Source organism: Eubalaena glacialis, chromosome 4, assembly GCF_028564815.1.
Source record: "Eubalaena glacialis isolate mEubGla1 chromosome 4, mEubGla1.1.hap2.+ XY, whole genome shotgun sequence".
NCBI classification, from domain to species: domain Eukaryota; kingdom Metazoa; phylum Chordata; class Mammalia; order Artiodactyla; family Balaenidae; genus Eubalaena; species Eubalaena glacialis.
In genome coordinates, this window is record NC_083719.1 from 155969120 (window position 1) to 155994723 (window position 25604).

General features: G+C 40.8%; 1 protein-coding gene and 1 pseudogene across 3 annotated transcripts in view; one reads left to right on the forward strand and one right to left on the reverse strand.

Annotated features, from left to right (window-relative positions):
- Positions 1-563: 563 nt before the first annotated feature.
- Positions 564-25604, forward strand: part of SFXN1 (sideroflexin 1) — a 45180-nt gene continuing 20139 nt past the window's right edge. For all 3 annotated transcript variants that reach the window (XM_061189941.1, XM_061189942.1, XM_061189940.1), the window contains exons 1-2: positions 564-663; positions 15495-15667. In XM_061189941.1, coding sequence (XP_061045924.1) covers positions 15504-15667 — 164 coding nt within the window. In that variant the 5' untranslated portion in view covers positions 564-663; positions 15495-15503. The remainder of the gene's footprint in view (positions 664-15494; positions 15668-25604) is intronic.
- Positions 6689-7735, reverse strand: LOC133090605 (nuclear transcription factor Y subunit beta-like; annotated as a pseudogene).

The window sequence follows — 25604 nt, forward strand, 5'->3', positions numbered from 1 at the left end:
GCCTCTCCTGTTACCAATCTGGTCCAAGCCACCGTCATCTCTCCCCTGGTTAGCCCCGGTAGCCTCCCTACTGGCTTCTCTGCCTCCACGTCATCTCCTCTACAGCCTATTCACACAGCAGCCAAGATGATGATTCTTGTTTAGACATAAATCAGGTCGTGGCCCTTATACCACCTAAAATCGCCTTGTAGCCCCAGTGGTGCCAAATTCCACACTTTGGGAAACAATGGTTTGAATGAATGAATGAGAGGATGCTGACTGTATGTAAGACCCTGGGAATTGAGAAATGATCAAGTAAGGGGTCGGTCTCAGGGAAACCAAAATGGGAAACATGGCACGGAGCCCCGCACCACGGTGAGGGTGAACTTGGGAGTTCATGATGGAGCCAGAAGCAAAAGCGCGGGCACAGAGGATCGCGCCTGGACCAGGCGGAGGCTGCTTCCAGAGCGCAGCGACTGCGAGGGCGCGTCCGGGGCCTCCCGCGCGTGGCCGCCGCCCAGCCCAACCGGGCCTCTGGGCTCCGCACGGGGACGCGCTCTGAGGGCGCGCTCCGGACGGCGGCGGCGCGCAGGGCCGCCGTGGCGGGAGAAGCGCTTCCGGTGGCGGCGGAGGCGGCGCTGAGCGGGTCCCGAGAGCGGCGCGGGCGGTGGCCTGGGGGGAGCGGTGAGTCGTGGGCCGCGGGCCCGGGTGCTGTGGGTTGGAAACGCGCAGGGAGTCTGGCGGAGGGGCGCGGGCTGGAGCGGGAGCGCGCTCCCGCGGGCCGGCTGCCGGGAGACACGGGGGCTGGGAGGTCAGAAGCCCCCTCTCCATCCCCGGGACTTCCCGGACCAGGGGTCCCTGCGCCTTGGAGACCCCTGCCATCCCGCTGCCTGAGCTCCCCACCTCCAGCAGCCTGACCTCCTCTGAGCTCCCCCTGTGCCCCCGCGGTGGAGTGGGTCTCCCGGCATGGGAGGGGGCTCACGCATCCACGCCCGCACGCGCCCTGCCACGCTGTCCCCGCGGCCGCGTGACGAAACTCGCCGCGGGGAGGACACCCAAGATGGCTGCCGCGGGGACAGGCCACGGCGGGGACTGGCGCGCGCGATTGCTAGGTGGCCCGGTGGCACCGACCCCCACGCCCCTCAAGCTCCTAGCTCCTGGCTTCTCCTCCTGGCGCAGAGCGGGGGCTCGGAGGTCAGAGACCACCTGGTCCCTGCTCTAGAACTCGCAATCTAGTAGGGAAGAGAAAAGCAGGTAATGGGAACAGGAGTGATCCTGCCCGGACCTTGCATTTCCGTGCTGACCGCCTGAGCTTTCCCACTTGTCACGAGTCTCTGACCTTCTCAGAATGACAATAGCCACAATGCCTACTAAGAGTTTGCAGGTGATTCAGGTCTATCTACTTTTACATTCCTCCAGCCCCATGAGGTACTTGGCCTTGCCTTCCTAATCCAGACGGGGAAGGAAACGGGCTCAGAGAGGTTGTGTAACCTGCCTAAAGTCACCCAGTTGGTCATCTGTAGTCTCAGCTTACATGTTACTTCCTCAAAGATGCTCTCCCTTGGCTGTGTTGTTTGACATTGCCCCTTCATGCACACATCCTTTGTTAGATTACCCCTGTGATTTTTCCTTAAGAGAATTTGTCACCAGTTGAAATTAACTGTTTACTTGCTTGTTTGATTCTCTGCTTGTGATCAGGGCCTCTGTTTGTCTTGCCCATCTGTCTGTTCCCTGCACCAGGGAGACCCTCATTGAATATTTGTTGAGTGCCTGAATGAAAAAGCTCAGCATGAGTGACTTCAGAGCTCGGGCACTTAACCACTCCATGGGCAACTGCCTTCTGAACCCCCATGGCATTTTGGTTTTACTTTTCTCAAAGTCGTAATCTCTCTTCTGCCTCATCTTCTAGATTTTTACTTGCGTGTCTCTAGCTTTTCTCTTCCTATGCCCATCCCCAGTTTGCTGAGCTGCTTCCATGTTCCAGGCACTGTAATATGTGCAGGGTGGGTATACAGGTAAAGAAGGAGACTTTGCAGCTCTTGTGGTGCTGAACTTGCCATATAAGAGCTGTAAGCTGAGAGGGAAATCTGTGAGGATGAGTGGAGGCTCCACCAGGAGGTTCTGGGACCTCAAGCAGCTCCTTTCTCCCCTCAGGACTGCAGGTGTCTAGTTTGCAAAAAATGATGGTGTTTGGAGAGGAGGATATATCGGTTTCTATCCAACCCTAACATATGATTGCTTTAAGTATGTATTCAAGGGTTTGCTTGAGCAGGCAAGCATTTAATTTAAGTCCCATGGGCTTTCAGGAAAGGGATATCTGTGGTTGCAGTTGTCAGAGAAGAAGCTGTATAGCAAGGGGTAGATGTAGTTCAGGATCAGGAAAATATTTAGAATGCTTTTAATATTCTATAAAAGTTTTATGAAATCCCATGTGGATGAGTATAGAAAGATGTTGTCAGTGGGAGGGGACCCCTTCCCCCTCCTCACTTCCTGCAAAGGAAGCTGAGAAGACAACCAGAGCAGCAGTGACTCTTAGAGCAGATCCATCATACAACTTCTTTGCTCTCTGATGCTTTAGAATGAAATATGGCATCTACATCCTACTAAGCAAGCCATGGTTAGATGCATTCGGTTGGAGTATAATCGTGAATGGAACCAACCTTTTGTTTGAGGTTAAAGGTAAGAAATCAGCACTAAGTCATTTTTTTAAAAGGCTGACTCTTGCCTAGACAGTGAAAAATTATTGTCAGAATACATATCAAACCTATACTTAATTATACAAAGTTCAAAGTTATTAAGTTTTTAGTTAACTACTATTACTTTGTGAAATATTTTCATACACAGTATATATAATCTGTTACTTGATTCTTTAAAGTAGGTGGGAAAATATTCAACTGAATATGTCCAAAATACTACAGTTTAGGAGTACTTTATTATTTTTACAGGCTGATACCACCATCTCAAGTAAAAACTAATAGAATTTTTTTTAAAAAAATGGATAAGAGCTTCACTCATCATAAGAAATAGATTAAGAAACCCAAAGTTGATCTTGAGGTTCATCAGAATATGAACAATGATTATATTGTTACCTGGGTGTTTTAAAGTTCATAGAAGAATGGGATCTGCCTTGTGGATGGGGAGGTGGAGGCAGGGAGTATGGTGGCAGGGAGACAGACAGAAGGCAGTCGTTCCCCATGGCTTCCTGATTCTACACAGGCCCCATGTCTCCATGCAGACCTGTCCCTGGAATAGAGGAGGGTATGCAACAGCAAGCCGTTGCTGAGTGGAAATGCCCTTTGAAAGAATCTACTTAGCACAGGATTCAACTTTCTGATCTATAATTTGATCTCCTGTGTGGCCATGCCCATAAGAAAGGAATGCTGTGTGTGGATGACCAGCACAAAGCCAAATTAGGAAATGTGCTCCTTCGGTGAACGTGATTGCCCTTGCCAGACACATCACTTCTGGCCCCACAAGGGTCAGAAGTGGGGTATAAAGTCAGGCCGAACTGCCTTTTTGGGCATGGCAGTTGATTTCTCTGAGTAACTCTGCAAAATAGGGGGAGATTTCTTAGAGAGCTGAAGTGAGAATTTAGCAGTCTAGTGACACATGGAACACCCTGTGTCTGGCACACAGTGGACGCTCAGCCATGTCCCCCTACGGTGACTTTGATAGGGTATATCACACCTCTCTGGCCCTAACTAAATAAACCAAGAGCAACCAGACTCTTTTTCAGCTCTTTCAAATGCAGTAAACAACTGCATTATGTTAGTTAAAACATAACTAACAATAAGTTTCCAGTTTAATAATTTAATTATCGTTGTTAATCTTTAGCCAGGGTTAAAGGTCTTTCTTACCAAGTCCCTGAGAAAGCACATTCCCTGCTAGTTTGTCTTCTGTGAAGTTTTGGAAAATTCTTCTTTTTTTCCAGTAGCTAAGCATTTTCTTGGCATGTAGCTAAAAGTTTGAAATAAAGCTTATCTCAGAGAAAAGTTATTTTTCTTAGGCACCATCTTCAGGAAGCTCAGGAAGCCAAGTGACATTCCATTCCCCACCCTCCCCCCCACCACCAACCCCACCAATACTACCAGCCACTATGTTTCTGGGCAGGACTTGAGCCAATGAGGGCAGGAGATTCCTTGCATGGAGAATGACATGTTAGTAATGACCCTACCTTTGTTTAGCCCTTTACACTTAATAAAGGTCAATAAAGCCCTCTTGCACACCTCAGTTTCCTGATTCTTCCCACTGTGTCAGCCAACTCTCATCTCCATCTTACAGACGAGAAAACTGAGGCTCAGAGAGGTGAGATGACTCACCCAGTGACATGCTTAGAAAGGAAGAGACAGAGTCAGGACTCTAATCCAGATTGCAGTGGTTCAAGTCCAGTTCTCATTCCGTGGGTTGTCAGCGTAGGTACTCAGCAGACCAGGCTACAGGGCAGGGAGCCTTCCTCGACAGGACCCAGCCAGCAACTGGCCTGAGTGGCCATGGGGTCATCTAAATATTTATATAGCCCCTGAAAGAGGGTAAGAATCTTCCCTTAGCTGGTAGGGCATTTGGTTATTTATTTATAAGTTTTATATTCTTTCCCACATAGTGTTTCCCAAACTTAGCTAATCATAGGATACCCCTGGTGTATTTTTTTTTTTTTTTTTTTTTAATTTATTTAGTTGTGCCGGGTCTTAGTTGCTGCATGTGGGCTCCTTAGTTGGGGCGTGTGAACTCTTAGTTGCAGCATGCATGTGGGATCTAGTTCCCTGGCCAGGGATCGAACTCTGGCCCCCTGCATTGGGAGCGCGGGGTCTTAGCCACTGCGCCACCAGGGAAGTCCCCCCCTGGTGTATTTCTTAAAGATCGCCTTCCTAGGCTCCACCCCCGCTTTACTGAATCAGGATTTCCAGGAAACTGCTTTCCAGGTCAGAACCACCTCCCCAGGGAGCAGGGATTCTGGAGCCAGGTAATAATAAAACGTCACACTCTGGCAGCACCGCTTCCTCGAGCAAGCTCGTTCACCACCCTTGTAACCAAACCGTTATGAGGGTTACATGGGGTAACATAAGGACGGCTCTTATGATAAGTGATTATTAAACATTAGTGTTATTATTAAGCAGCACCCTAATTTTGCTGATAAAGATGCCGAAACTTGGGGCAGTGGGATAATGTGTACAAGGTCACAGAGTCGTCGGTGGAGCTGGCATTTGAACTCAGGTCTGTTGCCTCCACAAGCATAAGCCCCTAACCACTACACACCCCTTCCCTCATCACCTCCATTGGAGGATTCCAGGTTACAGGGCAGTTAGGGAGGTGCGGCTTGGAGCCAGAAATTCAAGTTCCACTAACCAACTGGTTCAGTGAACTTATTTGGAAATGAAACTGATCACCGTTGTCTAATTGGAACAGACTGTTTACCAGCCATGAAGGCTTTTATATGTGATGGGAAGTGGTCCTGGGCCTCTGAGTCAGGGGGTGGTCCTCGCCCTTGCATAGCTGTGCACTGACTGTGTAACATCTAACCTAAAAGGGAGACAGTATTGCCCTCCCAGAATTGGTGATGAAGGGTGTGATATAACTTAAATAATAACTTGAAAAAAGATGGAGTTAAGTACCATTTCCAGTAGGCCTTTAATGTGTAATACAGTATTATGACTAGAGAATCTTTGTCATGGCACTCATTTTGGCTTTAAAAGCTTATAAATTCTGTGACTGAGTTATTGTGGATGTTAAAGCAGGTTTACTTCATTGAAATAATGGATATTTTTGAAAAGTGTGTACAGATTTGGATTTGAGAATCATTCATATCACAGTCTTCAATAAGGTTTACCCAAGTTAGTAGTCTGATAACTCAGTTGAAGACTGCATGGACAGAGGTGGGTGATGTCCATGCATAATAAGCTCTATATGAGAAGGGTGTCTATAAGTACGTTTGGGGAAATTTAGGCTGTATTCATTAGAATGTGTTTGCTTTTCAGTTTATCTACTGCATGCTGGGTCTTTCCAAATCCAGGGCCAAGCCAGCACTGGGTATAGGAGAGGCCTTCAGTGTGTATTGAATGCATATATTAATTTTGTTTATGAATGAATGAATAAAGAAAACTTGGAGAAATTCATTTTGATGAGTTTTGATGAGGCTTCATGGCACTATATTTACCCAAAACCTTAGCCAAGAGATTGAATTTTAACAGGATTTTTTTCCCCTCTAAGGGATTATTTCTATCCCCTTTGAGGGGTTAATTAATGTATTAACATACATAATATGTAAAATAATATCTTTAGGAATGACTCATTTAAATGCAATCTAATGCTATAATTATTAATGGCCCCAGATAGCTGTCATTCTTAGTTTATTGATTTTGTCTTCAGGTAACAAAGCCTTGACTTTATTTCTTAGCATAAGTGATGTCAGTCACTACAGAAATTTTTTTGAATCCCACTTTTTTTCTCATACAAAAAAATATTTTCACACCTTTAAAATCCAAATTTTTCTTTGAAATCATTCATTTAAAAAAAAGATTCTTAAGTCAGAATTAACACCTCAGTTGGTCAAGTGACAAAAAGCAACATTATAACTATTTAAATATACAGAGACCTCCTTTCACAGGTCGGTTCCTGTTAACGCCTCTGTTCCAGAATCTTCCAGCCTCCTTTGCTTCTCTACACCCGCTATTCCATCATTTCTTCAGGTCATGGAAACTGAGTTTGTTGACCATCAGATATCTACTGATACGATTATGTGTAAACCATAACATTCCACAGTTGACCGTCTGCAGCTATTCAGTCAGCTGGTCACTGGTTAGTAAATTTCTCCTTGGGAAGCTCTTCACTTAATCCATCTGTAGCTGTGATATTTCCACCTTTCCTGTCTCTCCTTCTATAGCCTCTCTAAATTTCTGAAGATATTTCCACCCTTCTGCATAACTGTCAAAGCCTCAGATAGACGTGGCAGAGGGAAGATCCTCCCACTGATGTCTTCTAAGTCCGTCCATGGCATCTTTCACTTGCATGGCTTGTTGTAAAGCTGATAAACTCGCACATCCTTGAGCACATTGTTTGGTGTCCCGTGCAGTCTGTCCCTTGGAGGTGTGGCATTTTCCCTTATCCCTGCCACCCCTGAAATTAGACGATATATACATATATGTATGTATATATACATATATATATACCTTGTTCTCTGAAACTTTCTTTTGAGCCATTGTGGCTTCGCAATCATCCACATGGTCCTCAGTATCATCACTAGGGCTGTACAGCAGAATGACTTACGCAGTCTACTTTGCAGAAATTCTTAGCTGAGAAGCACTTGTTCTAAACTGTCACCATACATTGTCATGAAATACTGTCAGAAATGTGTGGTCAGTGGTGCTTAAGAACTCTCTGGAAAGGTATCTGATCTTTGACCAATGTCAACCTTGGTGAGGAGGCAGAGAGGAAAGTCCAGGAACCACAAGTTCAGGGATGGCTGTGCTCTTCATGCATAAACCAGACAGTGGGGATACCAAATCCATTTCTTCCCCTACCACCCCTGGGACTTCGCTTCCTTCCCACGAAGGTGCCCGCAGTGGCCCCAGCCCCATGGCCTGGCCCACTGGTCGGTACCGAGCGTGTGGGGTGGATGACCCCAAAGCGCAGACCCCGGCAGCTGGTGGGTGCCCTGGATGCTGCAGGTCGCCGACCAAGTGACCAGCCCACCAAGCCCTGGCGATGAGGCAGGTAGGAAGGCGATGTACCCCAGGGACCCCCACATAGCAGCCAAGGCCATGGGGGTGCCTTGGCCCCGGAGGCCGCTACTAGATCAGGAGCCCCAGCCGTGGCCCCCTGCCTCTTGGGCGGATGTGCAGAGCTGCTCTCAGGTCCACAACTGGAGGGAGACCAGTGATCCAGGGCAGCAGCGCCTGGGTGCACTGGTTTTTTAGCGCAAAATAAGAAATAATTGTTTTGAAAACTGGACCCCTAATTATAGAAACTGGTTATTTATTTAGAGTGGGGAAGAAAGTGAAAACTCTTCCTGGGCTTGAAGGTTGGTGTGTGAAAATGCTTGTCTAATTGGAACATGGGAGTCCTAGTCAATAATTAAAATTTTATCTGGTTTAAGATCAGCTGTCTTTGTAAGAATGTTCATATGGCATTCCTGATTAGCCTTATGGTTTTGAAATTGGTGGGGGCAGGACAGGCTCTCAAGTCTAGTTGGTATTTCTTATGCCAGTATAGAGTTATACTAAAATCCTTTTTAAAAATTTTTATTTATTTATTCTTATTGAAGTTTAGTTGATTTACAATGTTGTGTTAGTTTCAGGTGTACAGTAAAGTGATTCAGATATATATATATATATATATATATATATATATGTTCTTTTTCAGATTCTTTTCCCATATAGGTTATTACAAAATTCCAAGTATAGTTCCCTGTGCTATACACACAGGGAACTATAGGTGTAGGTCCTTGTTGTTTATTTTATATATAGTAGTGTATATATGTTACTCCCAAATTCCTAATTTATCCCTCCCCCGCCCCCCCCCCTTTCCCCTTTGGTAACCGTAAGTTTGTTTTCTAAATGAACTTATTTACAAAATAAAATCCTTTTAAGTAGGGGAAAAGAGTGCTGAATTAGTAGCCTATTGCTATTTAGCATATTACCACAAATGTACCTTAAAACAAAACAACTATGTGTTAGCTTACTGTTCTGAAGTCAGAAGCCTACAGTGGTTCTGTATTGCTTCTGGAGGCTCCAAGGGAGAATCTGTTTCCCTGCTGTTTCCAGCTTCCAGAAGCTGTGCACCTGCCTTGGCTCGTGGCCCTGCATCACTCCAAGCTCTGCTTGTCCCTTGTCACATCTACTTCTCTGACTCTGCCTCTCCTGCCACCTCTTTCTCTTATAAGGACCCTTGTGATTATCAGGCCCCCCTAAATAATCCAAGGTGGTTTCCTAGTCTCAAGAGCCTTAACTTAATCATACGAGCAACCCCCTTTGCCGCGTAAGGTAATCTATTCAGAGTCTGTGGCGGTTGGGAGGTGGACATCTTTGGGCGGGCACGATTCTGCCTACCCCAAGTCTATACGAAGTGGATCAGTATGAGCGTTCAGTGTTGGGGTGTTGGTGGGCTTGGCCTGCAGTCTGATGATAAGCCTGCTTCCTCCCTTGCCGGGGAGATAAGGGGGTAGCTGTGAGTGACATCTCAGAATCTTACTTTCCTCTTCTGTGAAATGTGCATAGTATGCGTAAAGCACAGCGTTGTGAAAACTGACATAGACTGTTCTGCCACTGGCACATAGTAGGGGCTTGCACTCTTAGGCAAGCATCCAGCCCAGTTCCTTGTATGTAATAGAAACTCCGAAAATGTGGGGTTTCCTTTCCCCATCTGTCTCCTGTTTCTTTGCCTTTTTAAGAAGCGACTTTGTACACACTACTCTATATAAAATAGATAAATAACAAGATCCTACTGTATAGCACAGGGAACTGTATTCAATATCTTATAATAACCTATAATGGAAAAGAATCTGAAAAAGAATACAGACACACATACACACACACACACATACACACATACATACATACATAAGTATGTATATATATATCTGAATCACTTTGCTTTACACCAGAAACTAACGCAACATTGTAAATCAACTGTACTTCCATTAAAAACAAAAAAGAGACTTTGTGAGGCCTCCACAGCATTCTTCTCACATATACTATGGAGGCACCAAAGGGTTAGCGTAGCACAGAGCTTCGTGGTGTGAGTAGAGCTGTTTTTATTTAAAGGAAAAAAGGAGGGCTTCAAAGATACCAATTCTGTGCAGACATTAATTGCTGTACTTTGGCGGGGGCGGAGGGGAATAGCTAAAAGCGAGTAATAGAGTAGAAAGAGTGAACTGGCTCACCAGTGCTCAGGAGTCCAGGCTGGCTTTGCATCCTCGCCCACTGCCTTCTGCCACCAGCACCAGGAGCACGCCCTGGACAAGTTATTTCCCCCTCTGTGCCTCTGTTTCCTATATGATGAGAGCATTGGGTGGATTATTTTTAAGATCCTCTCCAGCTCTTATGCAGTAGAACATTTTTATTTTATGAAGCACCATGTTGTAAAACCAGATCATGTTTTCTTTTTCAACAGCTTGACCTAAAGTTTGCCCTATATTTAACAAATTGGAGATGGTTTGTTATTAAGAACTAGAATTCTGTGAAAGCTACATTTTAATTTTTTGTTCGTGCTATTGTTATATGTATTAAGTGTGAAGGGGAAACAGTGAGAATTATACTTTAAAAGGAAGATAGATTGCTTGGTACTCAATTTTACGAGAAAAAATCAGTATCAGATATCCACTGGGAAGCACTGCAGATTGCTCTGGCCTGGGGGAAGGCATAGGCAGTACAGAGAAAGATGCAGGGAAGGAAACAGCTCCCAGCTTCATGTAGAGTCACAGCCTGGTGCCCAGAGAGCTGGAGCTCCAGACCCAGAGCGCCTGCAGAATCACATGCCCAGCCTTATGTAAGACCTCCTAGGTCTGAATCTCTAGAAGGGGAATAGTATTTGTCTTTTTCAGAAGCTCTCCAGGTGATTTCAATGCATTCTGTTGGTTAGGAACCACCAGTCTGTGCCGGTGACTTTGCAGGAATAAACAGTGCCCCGAAGAGGGGGCATTTAATGTGCTGTGCATTCACTCCCTACTTGCCATCACCATTGCTAAGAATTTTTAGAATTTGCCAAGATAACCATCTTTGCAGTGTTCCCATTCCCTAGATGGCCCTTCAGGAGTTGTATCCCCCTCTTCACTAGCCCAAGATGGGAGTAACCAACTACCAAGGTGTTCTTCCTTTTGGCCGATGGGACTACCAATAGACTCACTTCACCTGTCCTCCAGGACACCACACTCTGCTGAGTTCCTACCCACTGGTCACTCTTTCTCAGCCTCCTTTGCTATAACTTAGTCTTTCCTGACCTCTTAACATTGGAGGCCTTGGATCTCTTCTCTGTTTACATTCACGTGCCTGTTGCTCTCCCACTGCATGAGTTTCAGTCGTCTCTGCTCACAGATGAAGATCTGCAGACTAAATGTCTCCTCTGAACTCTGGACTCTTGTATGCAACTGCCTCCTGGACATGTCCACTTGGAAGTCCCCTAGGCATCACAAACTCCATCCATCCAAACCTGAACTTGCTGTTTGATCCCTGACACCGGCTCCTCCTCCAGTCAAACATCTTAGGAGTCATGCCTTTTCTTTCTCTCACACCCCACATCCAAGATTTCAGGAAATCCTGTTGGCTCCATCAACAAAATATCCAGAACGTCAGCACTTCTTGCCCCTCCTTGCTACCACCTGTGCCACCATCAGCCCTCTCCTGGATGCCTGCAGGAGCTTTACAATTGCTCTTCCTGCATCCACTCTTATAGCCCCACTGCATTCTCCACACAGCAGCCAGAGAGATCCTTTCCAGTTGTAAGTCAGATCATTTTAGTCCTCTGATTGGAACCCACCAATGACTCCCATTTCCCTCAGGGTAAAATGCAAAGGCCTCACGGTGGCCACGAGGCGCCAAACAGTGTGATTCCAACTAAACCCCTCCCCATACCTCTCTGACCCCTCATCTCCTGTCTCCCTCCCTCTTCCTCTCTCCACCCCAGTTGCATGCCTTCTTGCTGTTCTTTGAAGACACCTGCTTTGGGGCCTTTGCAATGTCTGTTCCTTCTCCCTGGAATGCTGTTCCCCTGGATACGCACATGATTCAGTTCCTCACTTCTTTTTGATCTTGCTCCATTGTTATTTTCTCAATGAGGCCTACCCCTACTGCCCTGTTTAAAAATGCAGTCTGTCCTCATGATGCTTCCCATTGTGATTCTTCCCCAAACCATTCATTCCCTTCTAATATAGTGGATACTTGGCTTACCTTGTTTATTGTCTGTCTACCCTTCCATTGCCAACACCCAACATCAGCTCCACCAAGGCAGGAATTTTTGTCTTTTGTTCACTGATTTAGCCCAAGAATCTGTCACATGGTGGGTGCCCAGTCAGTGAACACTAAAGGTAGGAGCACTTTCTAGACCTTAAAGAAAAAACAAAGCTAAAAGTTTTGTCCTGGTCAGAATTTCATCTGTTCTGTATTTAATCTGTGATCTACTAGAGGGTAGGAATTATACCTTCTAGTGGTCCATTCAAAAACAGAAGTGAGTTAGACCAGATTATCTGTCTTTTCTAGTTACATGATCATATGTAGCATTTATTTGGTGACGTTTAAGTATAGAAACAAATTGTGATCTATACGCCTAAGTGTAAATTCAAATTATGACCCTTGGACGAGGCCAGTGTCCTCATATTGGGGAAAATACAGAAATTGGGGGTAAGCATTTAGGAAATTTCATAACAATATGATAGAGTTCTAGTATATCTGCTGAACCTAATAATAAAAAATGGGGGCTTTTATATGTGTCCCACTTTTTTATTTCATTTTTTCAAAATTTATTTTTAATATAGTTTACAAAAGTATTGGTTCATGATGGGACTGGAAATTAGAACAACCAAAGCAGGTCCTTCACCGCACATAGTTGAAGAGGCACTAATCAAATGGATGCCAGGGCTGACTTAGGAAGCTGGAGTAAAAAAAAAGCTTGAAACCTTCTGGACCTTTATGAATCGTCTCATAGATCTTCAGATTGTCCTCTCCTATAGTGATTTTCAACTTTTTTCTTTTTTGCTTTTTCTTCCCCCTGCCAAGCATTAGAACCCTCCCTTTAAATGATCATTGCCATAAAACCCAGATGTAGAGAGCAGATGAAAGCAGACCTGCTCTAGTTGACTATAAACTCAGGGGCTCAGAACCCACCTGCTTGAATCCCCTCCACTCCCTGCAGGTCACTAACATGCCTCAGCAGAGCCCTAGGTCCCTGCACACAAGTCTGAAAACTGTTCTCCTGGATGGGAATTAGTTTTTGTTTTACTTTTTGTATGTTTTTATAAATAATACATTTGATACATTCTTATTCAAAATTGGGACATTTCTTCATACAGTGACACAGCTCTTTGAAGTGCATTATATCCTTACATCCCTGGACTTGACGTTCGTGACTCAGAGGTGTCCTTATTTGAAATTCAGACACTTCTCTTATCATAACCCAGCTGGCTGAAAACCAGCAGGGACAAACCTTAGTTAAACAAAGTCATGTGTATTTCAATGAGGGAAACCACACACTGGAGGAACTGGGAGTGTCTCACCAACAAAGGAAAAGATAGGTCTTTCAGAGCACCTTGGAGAATGGTGGAGCTTAGGGAAGTTTAATGAAGCAATATTTTGATTGGCTCAAAGCAGGGCTGGGTGTAAAGATCTGAACTGTGAAGTAGCCTATGACCTGGAAACTACAAAGTTTCCTTGGAAACTACAGAGTTAAGAAAGACACGGAAGGGACTTCCCTGGTGGCGCAGTGGTTAAGAATCCTCCTGCCAATGCAGGGGACACAAGTTCAAGCCCTGGTCCGGGAAGATCCCACATGCTGTGGAGCAACTAAGTCTGTGCGCCACAACTACTGAGCCTGTGCTCTAGAGCCCGCAAGGCACAACTGCTGAGCCTGCCTGCCACAACTACTGAAGCCCATGCACGTAGAACCCGTGCTCCGCAACAAAGAGAAGCCACCGCAATGAGAAGCCCACGCACCACAAGGAAGAGTAGCCCCCGCTCGTCACAACTAGAGAAAGCCCACGTGCAGCAATGAAAACCCAACGCAGCCAAAAAAATAATAATAATAAATTAATTTTTTAAAAAAAGAAAAAAGACATGGAATGTTGTGTCCAGAAACTCCCTAATCAGAAACTCTGCATCTGGGCTGGAAATCCAGGCTCCTTTTCTGTGTCAAAAGTGGGATGATTCATTCTTCCTAGTATGATTTCAAACAGCAAAGTTTCTGACAGTCTGTGATTGTGGAGAACAAGGTTTCTCAATGAGATAAGAAAGCAGTGGTCACCCAAAAAAGGGGGTTGTTATGACACCTTTTAGCTTCAGTGTGACCTTGGGAGAAATATGGTTTCCTGTCAGCTTTGCAGCTGACTTTATCTCTGTTTGTCATCCCAGCCTGCTTTATGAATAATGGGGCTGATTTTTACTTTCTTACTCTCACTGACCAGCTGTTTTACATATACTAGATTCCTCACATCTCTGGGCCTAACATGCTTGATTTCGATCCAGTGGGCCGTGAAATGTGTTAATTTGAGATTCTGATAAAGTTCAAATGACAGGCATCTGCACCTGACATCTTAACAGACCTATGATCTAGTGAAGCACTGAAAAATAACTTAATGAAAAATACCTGGAAAAGAAAGCTACTATAAGAACCAATATTAGAAATATAGAAAGAGGGAAGAGGTATGAGAAAGCAATGGTTTGAAGCCTTAGTGATAAGATCCTTTGACCTGCTAATATCACATAGAGAGATCTAGTTGAAGGAAGTCACCAGTTATGAGGAAAAAAATTAATAGACAAGGATACAGCATTATTTTTCATGGTGAAAAACTGAAAATAACATAAAGGTTGAAGGTGTTGCTAAATACCTGAAATGAATATTTAGTGCCATAGGGAGTGCTCGTGAAATAAGTACAGCAGGAAACAATCAGGATATTAAAATATAGAGTATGATATCAACTTCATTTTTTTAGTTAGAGGATAATATGTATAGAAAATGTCTGCAAGGAAATATATCAAAACATCAACAATGGTTATTTCAGCATGGCTAAATTATAGCAGATTTTGTTTCTTTATTCTTTATTTTCTACAATAAGCTTATATTATTCAAAATACTACAATAAGCATGTATTACAGCAATACAAAGCAGCTCTAAAAATAAGCATATATTACTCAGCGAAAGAAACTAGTTAACTTTAGAAAAAAGTAATGGTTCTTAGCCAGAAAATAAGTATTTTATGAGGAAAATTATATGCTCTATGTTATTACTATTTATGGGGTTGTCAAAATATGTTTTTCCCACTATGACTCTGTTAGATTGAGGAGAATAATTTTTCATTTTTGATTGGTGGTTTATATGCTGAATAAGGCTGAATGAATCTGAATCTTTTTTTGATTGTAGAATTTTTAGCATGTAAGCCTTTTTGCATAATTAGTCACTTCTACTTGTAGGAAAAACAAATTTAGTAAACCAGAATGCCGCAGTAGTTTGACGTTGGTTCTTTCATCCAGAAAAAGTGTTTCAGACTTCAGACCCTATTATTTTTGATGTTATTTTTAACTTTTTATATTTTTTTTTTTTTCTGAAGAATAGATTTCCAAAGTAAGGGATGATGAAATACTATGTCCTTATAAAAAGAACTATGTGGGAAATTATTGAAATTTGGTTAAGATAAATTGAGATTTACAGACAAATTTAGCTTTGGATTTAAATAGCCTTTCTGCCATTTATAGCAAAATTATTTTCATAAATAGGAATGTACATAACTCTTTATTTGAAGATTAGTGTGACTACAAAGTTTCTAAATGTGTAGTGACTTTGTAAGTCTTAACTAGGCCTGTCCTTTTGACCCTCTACAGTCTAGGACAATGTCTGGAGAACTTCCACCAAACATTAACATCAAGGAACCTCGATGGGATCAAAGCACTTTCATTGGACGAGCCAATCATTTCTTCACTGTAACTGATCCCAGGAATATTCTGTTAACCAACGAACAACTAGAGGATGCAAGGAAAGTAGTGCATGATTACAGGTAACATTAACAAGTATGCTTTGGGGCTTAATATATTAATAGATCATCATGTTAGCCTATTGTCTTTAAACCTTCCCTTAGTGATTTTTCAACAATTTTTTTTGCAACTGAATCCTTTTTAAAAAAAAAAAAAAAATGTAAGAAATAGGAAGACGTGTTTCATTCCCCATTGTTGACCCTTAACACAGATATCCAGGGTTCGTAGTAACCTGAAAATAAGCCAGCCATCCCTCCGACTCATAGGTGCCAATCCATGAGGTCCCCTTTCTAGAGACCTGCCTTCTGCTCGCCAGTACAACCGCACCTGCATCCACAGCCTTCTGTCTCCAGATGGAGAGACTACATCTTACAAAAAGCAAGTTGTCAAGAATTAGGGTAGGTTGTTCGCGTCTTCTCAGATTAAGCCCCAGTGAATAAACCCCACGTATAGTAGCTCATATGGGAAGGATGCTGGTGGCACAGTTTGTAGGTTTGGGATGGACTCCATCAGTTCAAAGAGCCAGGCATGAGGTGAGAGAAGAGACATGCTCTAAGGCAATGGTCACAACCTCCTTTCTTTTTTAAATGTATTTAATCTTTTAATACAATTTTTAAAGGTTATGCTCCGTTTACAGTGACTACAAAATATTGGCTATATTCCCCGTGTTGTACAATACATCCTTGAGCCTATCTTACATCCAGTAGTTTGTACCTCCCACTCCCCCACCCCTATGTTGCCCCGCCACACTATAACCGCTAGTTTGTTCTCTATATCTGTGAGCCTGCGTCTTTTTTGTTACATTTACTAGTTTGCTGTATATGTATGTATATGTTCCACATATAAGTGATATCATACAGTATTTGTCTTTCTTTGTCTGACTTATTTCACTTAGCATAATGCCCTCCAAGTCCATCCATGTTGCTGCAAATGGCAGAATTTCGTTCTTTTTTATGGCTGAGTAGTATTCCAGTGTGTGTGTGTGTGTGTGTGTGTGTGTGTGTGTGTGTGTGCCACATCTTCTTTAGCCATTCATCTGTTGATGGACATGCAGCTTTCTTGATACAAGACCATATAAGAACTATTTCAGCCTTCGTAGACCACAGAGGATTTCCCTCTTATTCTGCATGTTCTGCCTATTCTTCTTAGTGTCTTGGGGGTTTGTTTGCTTGTTTGTTTGTTTTCTAGGGCTTTTTGTTTGGTTGGTTGTTTTACAATCCTTTAAAACATGTAAAAATCACTCTTAGCTAGCCAGCCATGCAGGCCACAGACAGTAGTTTGCTGACTCCTGCTCTCAGGGAAAGTCAGCCAGAAGCTGAGAATTGGATTAGTGGGAGCTATGAGCCTAAATATGCCAAGAATAATCCATGCAAGGTACGTATTTGACTGTCACATGGGCAGTCAGCGAGGCCACCAAGGGCGGTCTATAAACTTTGTTACCAAACACTGAGTCTGGCCAGGTCTTAGCATGCACAGCCGTGCAGAAAGAGGGCTCCCTGAGGAGCAGAGCGTCACGGAGCCCTGTGAGCAAGTCCTGAGGAACGAGGCAGAGGAAGACAGCAGAAGCGCGTTTCAGAATTCCGGCAAGTAAATGTTCCATGATTCTGGAACAAAAGCCATAAAAAGAGGAAAGGTGGACATGTAAAGACAGCTAGAGGACTTGAAAAGAAGCCATAAAAGAGATTGCAAAGCCCCTAAACTTGTAAGAGCAAAATTAAAATCTTCACTGGAGGCAGTGGTAGAGAAGTAATGACATCAATGGTACCGAGAAAAAGTGGAAACAGAGATGCTGGGGATAAACCTGAGTCACTCTCCAAGGATGAAGATCTGAGGTCGGCACACTTTTTCTGCAAAGGGCCAGATGGTAAATATTTTCAGCTGTGCAGACCTTACAGTCTCATTCTGTGTTGTTTTGCTTGTTCACCACCCTTTAAAAATGGAAAAACCATTCTTAGTGCACCAGCCATTCAGAAATAGGCGTGGGCTGTAGTTTGTCAACTCCTGATATAGATGAAAAGGAGAGAGTGTGAAAAGGATTATATTTCAGGGGACTAGAGGATGGAGAGTGAAGATATAATTTACTAATGCTTCTCAAGGAGAAACTAGAAAAATGCTAAAGAAGTCATAGTAAGTAGATAAAAGAATTTTCCTGTAGTGAGGACAAACATCCACAAATTAGGCTCACCCTGTTTCAGGCAAAGAGACCCACATATGGAGATTTTTTTTCTTTTTTCTACAAAGCAACTTTTAAAAATTTCATAAGCATTCGAACAGGGAAAAAAAGTTATTAAAAAAGAACAAATGACAGAGAAGTCTCAATCTTCTTATCTATGCACTGAGCGCCAGAGGACAGTAAAGGAATGTATGCCGAGTTTCCAGGAGAAAGCATGTAACCCAGGAATTTTATACCAGAGTGTCTCTGTTTACAGAGGCAACAGAAAAATACATAACAACATCAAAAATAAACTCCTCATAAATCCTTCTTGAGAGGTCAGGAGATGAAGCAAAATTGAGTTCAAAAATAAGAAATCCATAGTATGTTGTGATTCCTCAAACAATTCAAAATGGAATTACCATATGATCCAGCCATTCTGCTTCTGAGTATATACCCAAAAGAATTGGAAGCAGGGTCTTGAACAGTTATTTGCACACTCGTGTTCATAGTGGCATTACTCATGATAGCCAAAGGTGGAAGCAACCCAAGTGTCCATGGATGGATGAATGGAAAAATAAAACGTGGTATATTCACACAATAGAATACTATTCAGCCTTAAAAATGAAGGAAATCCTAACACGTGCTACAACGTGGATTAACCTTGAAGACATTATGCTAAGTGAAATAAGCCAGTCACAAGAGGACAAATTATTGTACAATACTACTTATATAATGTGCCTGGAGTAGCCAAATTCATAGAGACGGAAAATAGAATGGTGGTTGCCAGGGCCTAGGGGGCCGGGGAATCAGGAGTTATTGTTTAATGAATACAGTCTCAGTTGGGGATGATGAAAACATTCTGGAGATAGATGGATGATGGCAATAGTTAGACAGTTACATGAATATGCTTAGTACCACAAAACTGTACAGTTAAAAATGGTTGAGATGGTAAACTTTATATTATATATTGTATTACAGTAAAAAAAAAAGTAAGAAAGCTGTAATATAAATAGACTAGTGCCGAATGTCGAAACTGTAAAAATAGAAATAGTTGTTGCATTTCTAGTTATAAAGCATTGTATAGGCAAAAAGAAATTTTAAGTGTTTTGTAAAAAATAGTAATAGCTATCTGAATCTAAAGCCCTAGATTGTAGTATCAAAAAAAAATTTTTTTAATAAAAGAAAAACCAAGAAGAGGAGGAATTAAAAGTATACCAAATATTTATCTTAAATAGGAGGTGGACTCAAAAGTGTGTATGGTTTGGTGCTTTACCATGTTAGAGAAATGTATTGTAGAATGGTTTTGAGAATCTTAATGGTAACCACTAGTCAAGTTAAATCTTAATATATATCTTCTAAAACCCCAAAGGCATAAAAACAAAGACAGTGTAATAAGTGTAACTAAAGGTAAAACCAAAAAACTGTCATAGAAGCTTTTAAAATAACGTAAAACAAGATGGAGGAGGCCAGACAGCTTAGTAATAACAGTATGTGTAAAAGGGATTAAAACCCTCTATTAAAATCAGAGACTTTAAAATTGTGTAAAAACACTTTAAAAGCTCAACAGTGACATGGCATCCCAATTAGAATGCATGAGGGTTGCTAGCTACATGACTAATCTCTGTATGAGGTCACTGTGCATGGAAAAATACAATGCCTTCCTCCAAGAATCACTGAGCACCTCACCTTCTTTTCTCTTCACCTTTTAAGGAATATAAAATCCTTAAAGTCTGTGTCATAAATTGCTCCACTGGGGATTAGGGGTAATGCTGCTTTTATCATGTCTGCTTTTATATTCATTATATATCTATATCTATATACCTATATCTATATCTTTATATATTCATCAGTAAAACCAATTGGTGAATTAATGGATAAGAAATACCCCAGAATTCTCCCCCTACCCACTAAGAGACAAATTAGCTGTGAACTCTCAGAGGAGAATAGCTCAAAGGGTTAGTTGGAGTCAAGGAAGTATCATGTACAGTGTACCTTCAAGGAATATGAATACCAATAATCTATAGTCCTCATGGGATACCAACGTACTATTTTAGTATGAATCCAAAGGGAGGTAATAAAAATGGCTAACATTACAAAGCAGGGTGAAGGTAACTGCAAATAAAAAGGAAGCTGTATGAAAATCAGAGAAAATTCAATTCAGGGCGAATAGATCAGAAAAATTTGATATTTATAAAATAACCATGTTTGGTATTCATGAACTAGTTAATGTTACATCAAAATATACAAAGAAAAGACTGTAGAAATACATACAGAACTTGATTAATCACGTCAGAATTGTTCAGTACTTTCCTTTAACTGTACGAAAAGAAAAACCAAAAGTAAATTACAAAGTAAAAATAATGAGAAAATTGATATGAAAACTTAAGGGATTGTGCCAAAATTGTACTCTGAGTGGAAGTTTACAGTTTTACATGTCTCTCTGATTAAACGTTAAAGGCTTACAACAAATGAACTGAGACTTCAGCTTAAGAAATTAAAGAACAGCACAAAATAATAAAAGGAAAATATCAATAGCACATGCTGTGTAATGATACTGCCTGAATCACTTCATGTGCATTCATTTAAGCCTCAACAGCCCTTGAAGGTAGGTGCTTTCGTTATGCCCATTTTTCAGATGAAAGAACTAAGGCAGAAAAGTCAGAGTCCTGCCACTGTTAAGTGGCAGAGCCAGCATAGCAACTCAGACAGTCTGACTCCAGAGTTCATGCTGTTAACCACTATATAGACTGTTTTTCAAAGAAAACAGAGAGCAGGTCATTTTTCTAAGGTCAGAAATTAACAGAATTGAAAAACACATGAAAAACTGGTTCTCTGATAAGCCCAGAGAAAGATAAGCCTCTGGCACATCTAATCAATATAAAATAAATAAATAAAACTCAAAATATGTAACAAGAGGATAAGAAAGTTGCCTGTGAGAAATAGAAATATAAAAATGAAGGGGCTTCCCTGGTGGCGCAGTGGTTAAGAATCCTCCTGCCAGTGCAGGGGACATGGGTTCGAGCCCTGGTCCGGGAAGATCCCACATGCCACAGAGCAGCTAAGCCTGTGCGCCACAGCTACTGAGCCTGCGCTCTAGAGCCCATGAGCCACAACTACTGAAACCTGTGCGCCTAGAGCCCATGCTCTGCAACAAGAGAAGCCACCGCAATAAGAAGCCCGCGCACCGCAACAAAGAGTAGCCCCCGCTCACCACAACTAGAGAAAGCCCGTGCGCAGCAACGAAGACCCAATGCAGCCAAATATAAATAAGTTGAATAAATACATTTTTTAAAAAATGAAGCCCACTATGTAGCTCTTTGCTAAAAATTTTAGAAATATTAGTGAAATGTCTAGCCTTCTATGAATATATAAATTACCAAAATTGACTTAGTCCAAAATAAGGCAAGGAAAGAGAAAAAAAAGGAACAAGGAAGAGATGAGGCAAACAGAAAACAAAGAGCAAGATGGCAAAATAGATAAATAAAAATAAAACTTTCCCACAAAAATCTCCAAGGCCAATTAGCATCACAGGTGAAAGAAATTATTTCTTCACAGAAAGAAACTATATCAATTCCATCACAAACTCTCTCAGAAAATAGAAGAGGGGGAAAGACTTCTTCATCCATTTTATGAGGCCACTGATAGCAAAACCAAAGGGATTACAAGACAAAAATTACAGACCAATATCCCTCATAAACATAGACACAAAAAAATCCTCAACAAAATTTACAACTTAAATCTAGCCATCTTTAAAAGGGATAATACCCAAAATAAGCAGAACCCAAATATGGTTCATCACAAGACTGCAAGTTCATTTTAACATTTGGAAATCACTGTATCAGTAGACTATGACAGAAAAACATACAGTCTTCTCAAAAGGTGCAGAAAAAGCAGACAAAATCCAACATCCCTTCATGATAAAACTCCCAGCAAACTAGGAATAGAAGGAATAAAGTACATCTAAGTAAAGCCTATAACTAACACCAAACTTAATGATGAAAGAATGAAAACTTTCCCCCTGAGATCAGGAACAAGGCAGGGAGTTCAGCTTTCACTACTTTTATTCAGCATTGGACTAGCATAGCTAGTCCAATAAGAAAAAAAGAGCAACAAAAATAAAAGATGTACAGATAGGAAAGGAACTAAAACTCTCTTCATTCACAGAAAACATGATCATCTATATAGAAAGAATCTACCAAAAATGCAAATAGAATGTGTTTAGCACAGTCACAAGATATAAGATCAATATACAAAAATCAATTGGGTTTCTGTATAGTAACAATTAACAACTGGAAATTGAAATTTTAAAAATCATATTTTCAGTAGCAACAAAAATATTAAATGCCTGATTTCAAGACTTACTGTAAAGCTCAAGTAATCAAAACAGTATAGATACATAGATCAGTGGAACAGTATAGAGAATCCTGAAATAGACTCAAACATATATAGTCAATTGATTTTTAAGTAAAGATGTCAGGATAATTCAATAGAGAAAGAATATTCTGTTCAATGAGTGGTTCTGGAAAAATGGATTTCCACATTAAAAAAAGAGTATTAATCTTTAAACAAAATCATAAACATAACTTGAAATGGATGATAGACCTAAATATACAAGCTAACACTGTAAAACTTCTAGAAGAAAACAAGATAAAATCTGTATGACTTTGGGATAGGCAAAGGTTTCTTAGATAAGACATAAGCATGAACAATAAGGGAAAAGATATGTCTCCCCACTTCATAAGACACTGTTTAGAAAACAAAAATGCAGTTCACAGACTGGAAGAAAATATTTGCAAAACGTGTAGCTCATAAAGGACTTATGTCCAGAAGAGATAAAGAATTCTTTTCATTCCAACCCAATTTGTTTAAATGGTCAAAAGATTTGAATAGGCTGATGACACTAAACCAAAGAAAATATAGAAATATCAAGTAAGCATATGGAAAGATGCTGAGCATCATTAGTTGCTAGGGAAATGCAAATTAAAACCACAATGAAATATCACCTCACACCTCTCAGAATCAAAAAGACAACAAATAACAACTGTTGGCGAGGATGTGGAGAAAAGGGAACCCTTCTGCCCTTTTAGTGGGAATGTAAATTGGTGCAGCCACCTATGGAAAATAGTATGGAGGTTTCTTTAAAAATTAAAAATAGAACTACCTTACAATCCAGCAATTCCATTCCTGGGTATTTATTCAAAGAAAACAAAAACACTAATTAGAAAAAGTACCCCTTAAACACTAATTAAAAAATGTACCCCTGTGTTTATTACAGCATTATTTACAATAGCCAAGATATAGAAGCAACGTAAGTGCCAATCAGTAGATGAATGGATAAGAAGATGTGGTATATATAGATATGTAAAACATCTATTACTCAGCCATAAAAAAGAATGAAATCTTGTCATTTCCAGCAATACAGATGGACTTGGGTGTATTATGCTAAGTGAAAATAAGTCAGACAGCGAAAGACAAATACTGTATGATTTTACTTATATGTAGAATCTAAAAAATAAAACAAATGAACATAAAACAAAAACTCATAGATACGGAGAACAAACAGGTGGTTGCCATAGGAAAAGGGGTTGGGGGGAGGAGAGAAATTGGTGAGGGAGATTAAGAGGTACAAACTCCCAATTACAAAATAAATGAGTCACAGGTATACATGAGCCACAGTACAGTGTGGGGATATGTCAATAACTATAATTTTAATATCTTTGTAAGATGACAGATGGTAACTAGACTTATCGTGGTGATAATTTTGAAATGTACAGAAGTACCGAATCACTATGTTGTGTACCAGGAACTAACATAGTGTTGTAGGTCAATTATACTTCAAAAACAAACAAACAGACAGACAAACTCATAGAAAAAGAGATCAGATTTGTGGTTACCAGAGGCGGGGGTTGGGAGAGGGGGAATTGGCTGAAGGCAGTCAAAAGGTATAAACTTCCAGTTATAAAACAAATAAGTACTTGGGATGTGATGTACAACAGGATAAATAGAATTAACACTGCTGTACGTTATATATGAAAGTTGTTACGAGAGTAAAGTCTGAGTTCTCATCAGCAGGAAAAAATATTTTTTTCTATGTCTTTAATTTTGTATCTGTATGAGATGATGATACATGTTCACTAAACTATTGTACTGATCCTTTCATGATGTATGTAAGTCAAGTCATCATGCTGGATACGTTCAACTTAGACAGTGCTGTATGTCAACTATATCTCAACAAAACTGGAAGAAAATCAAAGAGTATACATTGGAAAGTCTAAAAATAAAAAACAAAACAGAAACCACAATGAGATACCACTTTATAGAATACCAGTTTAGAATGGCTAAAAAGAGAATTGATAAATACCTGTGGTTCATTCATTGAATGAAGTACCACTCAGCAATTAACCGGTCACTGATACAACAAAGATGCATCTGAAAGCACTATGCAAAGTTGAAGAAGCCAGACACATAGTACTACTCACTCGTATGATTCCATTCATGTGAAATTGTCAAAGAGGCAATACTGTAGTGGTAGAAAGCAGATCTGTGGTTGCCAGGAAGTGGGGGAATGACTCCTAAGGGGTCTGAGGGAACTTTTGGGGAGATGAAAATATTCTATACCATGATTCTGAAGGTGGTTACACCACCGTGTACATTTTTCAAAACTCAACAAATTGTATACTTAAATGAATGACTTTTACAATATTTAAATGATACCTTAATAAAGAGATTTAATTTCTTTTAATGTTATGGGAACATAGAAAACAAAAAGAGATGCTTTCCCCTTTGGTAACCATAAGTTTGTTTTCTATTAGACAGTATTTTTCAATTTCATTCCTAAGAACAATATATATATATATATTTTTTTTAATATATATAAATAAATAAAATACCTGGGAATTAACTTACCCAGAAGTATGAGGCAAGTACAGACCACTGGGCGACATTAAAAGATGCCTTTGAGTAACTGGAGAAATATGTGGTAGGCCTGGATAGAAAGTCTTATTGCTGTAGAGATAGCAGTTCTCTTCAGATTAATATAGTTTTGGTCAAAATACAATTGTGATCCCCTATAAAATTAACAAAATAATTCTAAGAGTTATCTGGAAGAACAAATTACTGGGTGTAACTAAGGCACTTTTGAGAAAGCAGAAGAAGAGTAGTGGAGGGAAGGACCATTGCTCTACCAGATATTAAAATGGACCCTCAGTTACAATGGTGGGTTTGGCAGCATGAGGTGTAGATGATGGGCACACTGTAGAAAGTCCAGAAATCAAGCCTAACATTCACAAAAGTTCATGATGGTAAATATAGCATTGAAATCTTGGTATTGGAAGGGCAGACCAGCCAACTGGAATCTAAAATTAAGCAATTTCACATATTCATATCTTAAGATAAATTTCAAATAGATTAAAACTGTGACCAAAAAAAAAAAAAACTATTAGGAAAATGCAAAGAAGTATATAGGCGAACATACCTATAATCTTGAAGTGGGTCACGCCTTTCTAGGCAGAAACTTCATTTGTTCCTACCTGACTGCATAATAATAAAAATTTTCAGGGTGGCAGATAACATAACTAAACAAAATTATCCACATTGTATAAAGAATACAACAGGTTACCTAAATAATAATGATGCTACTGCTGCTGAGGATAAAAAAAAAAAAAGACATACTCAAGTAGAGAAAAAGGATAAAAGATATATTTACAGTTTTAATATTTTACATAGCTTTTGTCTCAGCAAATGTACTCATTTCTTTCTAAATAATCTTGGATGTGGGAAAAGTTTTATTTATAAGGATATTTACT